Source organism: Marmota monax, unplaced genomic scaffold, assembly GCF_021218885.2.
Source record: "Marmota monax isolate L192 unplaced genomic scaffold, Marmota_monax_Labrador192_F-V1.1 WCK01_AAM20220418_F8-fsc00124, whole genome shotgun sequence".
NCBI classification, from domain to species: domain Eukaryota; kingdom Metazoa; phylum Chordata; class Mammalia; order Rodentia; family Sciuridae; genus Marmota; species Marmota monax.
Genome location: NW_026692505.1, coordinates 784716 through 790715, shown reverse-complemented (window position 1 = coordinate 790715; position 6000 = coordinate 784716). Strand labels below are relative to the sequence as shown.

The 6000-nt window shown below is 42.9% G+C and overlaps 1 protein-coding gene across 2 annotated transcripts in view; it reads left to right on the top strand.

The window, feature by feature from the left end:
- Positions 1-3651: 3651 nt before the first annotated feature.
- Ermp1 (endoplasmic reticulum metallopeptidase 1) overlaps positions 3652-6000 on the top strand; it is a 56150-nt gene continuing 53801 nt past the window's right edge. For both annotated transcript variants that reach the window (XR_006851960.2, XM_046445812.2), the window contains exons 1-2: positions 3652-4068; positions 5518-5819. Coding sequence is in view for 1 of the 2 variants with exons in the window: in XM_046445812.2 (XP_046301768.1) it covers positions 3734-4068; positions 5518-5819 (637 nt within the window). In the remaining variant the exon portion in view is untranslated. The remainder of the gene's footprint in view (positions 4069-5517; positions 5820-6000) is intronic.

The window sequence follows — 6000 nt, the reverse complement described above, 5'->3', positions numbered from 1 at the left end:
TAATCCTTGCTCTTCTTGTTTTTTTAATCTTTTGACTCACTGTCTTTCAGGTTTTGACATCTGCTTCTGTCTTTTGCATTTAGTTTTGACTCTCTTCTCACCTTTGTCTTGGAACCTCACTTAATTTCAATATCAATGTACATCAGGTAAAAGGCCTCAGTCCCAGGGAACTTCACCCCTGCCCTGATAGGCCCTCTTCCAAGAAAGGAGAAACTGTGGTTTCCTTCTAAGGCACATCTGCTTTGGAATGGCCTGTGTGGGAGCCAGAGGCTGGCAATTCATCTGAATCCTGACAGGTCACATGCCCTTCCACTCATTTTGGCTAATTTACTAGGAAATATCCAAGAAATGGTGAGAGAGAAGGGTCATGGGGCATCTCTATGCCTGTTGGTCACTCTAGCTCTCACTTTGTCATGAAGGGACACACAAGAAAAACATACTTGTCTGACAAACTAATTGAATGGATTTAGCCCCAGTGATCAATAGCTTACCTTATGGGGCATCCATCTTGTCTTTATCAGCAATTTGATACATGGGAACTAGAGCCTGCATTTCAATACACTGTGGTCATCTTTCCGCACATAAATCGAAGTGGCCTCAAAAGCTTCAAAGGCCAGACATTATCAAGGTCTGTTAGCCTTTGTGATCTAGGTGTGATCATTCCTACTCTGCCTGGGGTTGAGACTGAGCGATCTTAGGAAACATCACTCAGAGCACAAACTTTCACTGCTCAAAATCATGCCAAAGTCCTTGCTGTGACCAGGAGCTCTCCTTGCTCTGGTCCCTGTCTGCTTCTCTGACCTCTCTTTTCCACTCGCCCCATGGCTTGGTCTGTTTTTGTTATAGGCCTTTCCCAGTATTGCTTCTGAACATACCCTCTCAGTTTCCTCTGCCTGGAACATTTTCTCTCAGACTTATATGGCCCTATTTCTCACTTCATTCAGGTTACCTCAAATGTCATCTACTCAGAAAGACCTTCCCTGATCACTGAAATACAACAGCAGCTTCTGTCATTCTCAATTTCCTGCTGTATTTTCCTCGTAGCACTTAGCCCTGACATTTTATTCACATACATGTACACTCCTTTTGTTAGAATGTAACCTCTGTGAAGGCAGGAACATTGATTTGTTCTTCTGTTTTCCCACCCTGATTAGTAACTGACAGAGTAGATATCTCACATATGATAGCTCAAAAATATTCAAATATGAATGCCATAGTATATATAAGTCTAAGAGAAAAACTGCCTTTTAAGAACTCAATTATAGCTTCATTTGCACTACCCAGGGCTCTATGATTATCATGATAGGAAAATCACTTCTAATCTATAAAGGACTATTTAAGGAAAATTCTCTAAAATAGCTTTTAATGAGAATTATGTGTGAGATTATTCATATATATGAATTATATATATATATATATATATATATAATTAATATTAATTAATATTAATTAATCCTCCTTGAATCCCATTAAGGCAGATATATCATTAGCACAGATAAGAACAACTGGTCTAGGTAAAATTATAACTTAAATAATTCCATGTGTATTGAAGGTACCAGATCCAGGAACTCAGATTCCTGAGTTCAATAGCCAGTTTTTTTTTCTATTATGACACACTGTCTCCCATAGGGTCTGGTCAGAGACATTTACCATGCAGTATTCATTCAGAAAGAGTAAGCTCATAGCTATTTTGTCCCTAGATTTCTGATACCAATCAGCCCAGCAAATGATGGCACAAAATAAGTAAAACATAAAAGACTTTGAGACATTTGTGACCTTCCCTTAAGCACCAGAAACCTCCACATCTTGTTATACAGTGGACACACTTGATTTTGAGGTCTTTCAAAGATGGTAGAAAGTCTAGGTTTCAGAGGAAGTAAATAGCAAAAACAGTTGGTTCTCATAGAAGGCAATATATACTCATTCTTTTATTTAATAATTACTTATTGAGTGATGACATGGGCTACGCACAGAGCTAAGCACTATGGATGTGGTGATGAATAAATAAGATGAACATTGTCTTTGGCTTCACAGAGCTTACAGACTAGAAAGAATCTCACAGAGCTAAAATTATGTTGTTTCCATAAAATTGTTATGTTTTCATTTATACATTTACTCAAGAATTATTTATTGTTGGGTGCAGTGACATACATCTATAATCCTGACAGCTCAGGAGGCTGAGGTAGGAGGATCATAAGTTAGAGGCCAGCCTCAGCAACTTAGGGAGACCCTAAGCAACTTAGTGAGACCCTATATTTAAAAAAAAAGAATTATTTATTGATTATATACTACATGCCAATTTTGTGTTAAGAGCAGACAACAGTGAGCAAAACCAGATATGATTCCTGCCCTCATGGAACCTACAGTCTAATGAGGGAAACATTAAATAATCCTGTGCATATCTGGTCAAATAAGGGAAACAAGACAGGCTTAATTTTCTTAAGTGATTCTTGTTTGAGGAAGTACCATTTACACATTCTCTCCCAGGCTTATGTGGCCTTGTTTCTCACTTACACTGAAATTTGAAGGACTGAGTTAGAAATTAACTAGGCAATGGGGGAAAGGAAAACATTCTAGGTAATCCAAATAGCATATGAGAAGATCATGTTGTAGAAGAAAAGATGGTAAGCAGGAAGTCTGAAAGAGGCTAGTGTGGCTGGAGAGCTGGGAACAAGAAGCATTCTGATGGCAGAGGAGCCTGAGAAGTAGCTGGAGGAAAACCATAGTGCATTGTATCTGACAAATGTATTAAGTCAAAATTGTGCAGTGTGCTTTTCCAGTTGATTTCCAGATAAGGCTCATGGTACTGTATCAACTGCATGCCCGGGAAACACAAATGAAGCAGAGAGGCTCACTGCACAAGCAAGAGGGAAGAAGACTAATGGCTAGGATTCACACTAAAACCAAGACTATGCTTCTTACCACGGAGGGTGACACTGAAAAACGAATAACTTTTTTGGATCTTCTTCTCCAGAGTGTCGCATGTCGTAGAGGAACAAAATGCTGTTTTGGAAGCCCACGGAGTTAGATTTCAATTCTTCATCTGCTACCTCTAAGTTTCTCGGGTATTAAATAGAAATAGAAATATTTCCTTTTCCGGGTTCTTAGGATTAAATAAGACACTGTTAAAGTACTTGGCACAGTGTTTGATTCTTAGCATGAACTCCTAAAAGACACGAGGTTATAAAGATCTGATTAGATTGTTCATGTGAAAGCAAAATGAGCCCTATTACTCATGTTAAGAGTCAGGAACCTACTTTTTCTGAGCCTGTTCTAATGTTCTTTTCGAAAGTCGGGCCATTGTTTCCCTCATCCACCAGGTGCACCATAAAAGCCACCGTCATTCTTTTTTAAGCTCTCTCTCTCTCTCTCTCTCCTCTCTCTCTCTCTCTCCTCTTTCTCTCTCTCACTTTTCTCTTGTTTGAGGTTGTTCGTTTCTAGACTTATGGGTGTTCTTCCATTTGGAAATCTCTGTTCCCCATCAGGCTGGGAAACCATACAGGAGAAGAAATACCTACCACGCTCAGTCTGGGCCTGCCCTACCGTGGTCAGAGGTCTGCCCAAAGTAGCTGGTCGCGACGCGGCCGGACGGCCAATCAGAAGAAGTTTGGCCCTCTGCAGTTTCCGTCCGCTCACTAGGAGGCGCTGCGGTGGCGGCGGCGGCGGCGGCAGCGGCGGCTGCCGGGGCCGTCGCGGGCTGGGTCTGTTGGGCTGGCGGCTAAGGCTGGTGGCCATGGAGTGGGGCTCTGAGCCGGCTGCTGTGAGGCGGCATCGCGTCGGAGCCGAGCGTCGGGAAGGACTGGAGGCTCCATCGCAATCGGAGAGGGAGGCCTCGGCTCAGGAGCCCTTGGTAGACGCGGCCAGAGGCCCGAGGACGCGGAAGAGGAGCCCGGGGAGTAGCGGCGGCGCTAGCCGGGGCGCGTGGACTGGGCTGTGCGAGGCACGCGCAGTGGTGGCGATCGCTGTCTACCTGCTCTCTCTCCGGTTTCTGGTACAGCTCTCGCTGCAGCAGCTCGTGCTGCGGGGGACCTCTGGGCACCCCGGCGAGTTCGACGCGCGCCATGCCAGGTACCGGCAGCTCTCGCCCGGCACTGCCCGCGCGTCCCTCTGCGTTCCCTTCCCGGGCGCCAGGGCACGGTACCTGCGTGCACCTGCCGGTGCGGGACGCGTAGGTTTAATCCCCGCATCGCAGGTGCACGTGCGGTGGGGTTGCCTTAGGTGCCCTTCTTCTGGGGTCCGAACTGCCGGGATGGGGACTTGTCTGGTCTCCTGTTTATCTCGTGGTACGTAGGGTGGCCGGGTGGATTGAGCCTCCTTTTTCACTTACACGTGGAGCTGCCTTTTTCACTTACTCATGTGCTCTCCCTGTACATGATTGGTTGTTAGTGGTATCCACATCTTCTGGAGCAACTTTCACTTTTTGCCTTGATTAGCTTTCTTACTTTTAAAATGAAATGAATGAGAAAGAAATAATATGTGTCCAGACTGTACTATAAATTCGGTTTTGTGTGTGTGTGTGTGTTGGGGGGGCACTGTTGAAAGGGTCTAGTGTAGTGTTCTTTCTGAGATTTACAGCCCCCAAATCTGAAGGCTATGGAGTCTCAATGGAAAACCCATTCGAAACTTTGCACACAATTTCAGAAGTTCTCAAATTGTCTTTGGGGGTGCCCTAGGTTAGTGACTGTAAGGTTTAAGCTTTTGTTTTTAAAAAGACCTTTAGGTGTGTTAGGAAAGGTGATTAAGTTGGGGGTATTGTAATAAGTGTCTGAAAGTTAATAAAATCATAAGTCAGCAGTTTTCAACATTGTGTTTTAAAAACTTTTTCTTTGATTGCAAAGTGCTGAAAGCTTTTTAAGGACTTTCTGGAACACCCCTAACCCTCTCTTTTTCCTTATTTGTAATGCATTGAAACTTTTTTTTTTTTTGCTTTGGGATAGAGTTGTTGTGGCCTGAATTGAAGTTTTTAGGTCCTGTGTGCACAGAAGGAAGGCTGAGTCCATTCCTCACCAAATGTTTTTCTTTGCTCATTTACCCTCTTGACTTGATTGTTTTTGCTTATTGATTTCTGCCACTTAGAATTGGAAACCCAGAATTAATAACCTTCAGGAGTGGTGGCACCATGAAGTTGTATTCTCTCCTATCCAGCCTTCAGTGTTCACACATTTTGAATATGATCCTGTCTTTCTATTGATTTGTTATGGAGATTGAGAGAAACTGGAAGCCGGATGGGTAGATAAAACTGAAGGCATTAACTCTTGGGAGGCAAAATAAAATGATGGAATTTTACAAATGATTGTTCTATAGGGTTGGGGATGTAGCTCAGTGGTAGAGTGCTTGCAAATAAGTGTTTGATTTAATAACAAGGCAGTATTTTTTTTTTTAATAGGAGAAACCAAAGAACTACGCTTTTGGGGGCGGGGGGGAAGAAGTGGCATGTAATAGAAAAGTTGCTCTGTTCTAAGTGTTAGTTTTAAGCCTACAAGTGTTTGTCATCATCATTCTTTTGGCTGCTTCCAGGGATTATCTTGAACATATAACATCCATTGGCCCCAGGACTACAGGAAGTCCAGAAAATGAAATCCTGACTGTGCACTACCTTTTGGAACAGATTAAATTGATTGAAGTTCAAAGTAATAGACTTCACAAGATTTCAGTGGATGTACAACGGCCTACAGGCTCCTTTAGCATTGACTTCTTGGGAGGCTTTACAAGCTACTATGACAACATCACCAATGTCGTGGTAAAGCTGGAACCCAGAGATGGAGCCCAGCATGCTGTCCTGGCTAACTGTCATTTTGACTCAGTGGCAAATTCACCAGGTATGTACCTGTTTTGCAGACATTTTAAGACTTAACAGCTAAGAAAGTTTATTAACAACCTGAAGATGTTTGGGCAGTTTTAGGGGGCCATTTTCTTGGACAAGTCTTTTTGTTGTTGTTGTGATGAAAGGTATCAGTTTTAAGATCTAACCATTCAGTTTTCTCTTATGTGCTTCATTAT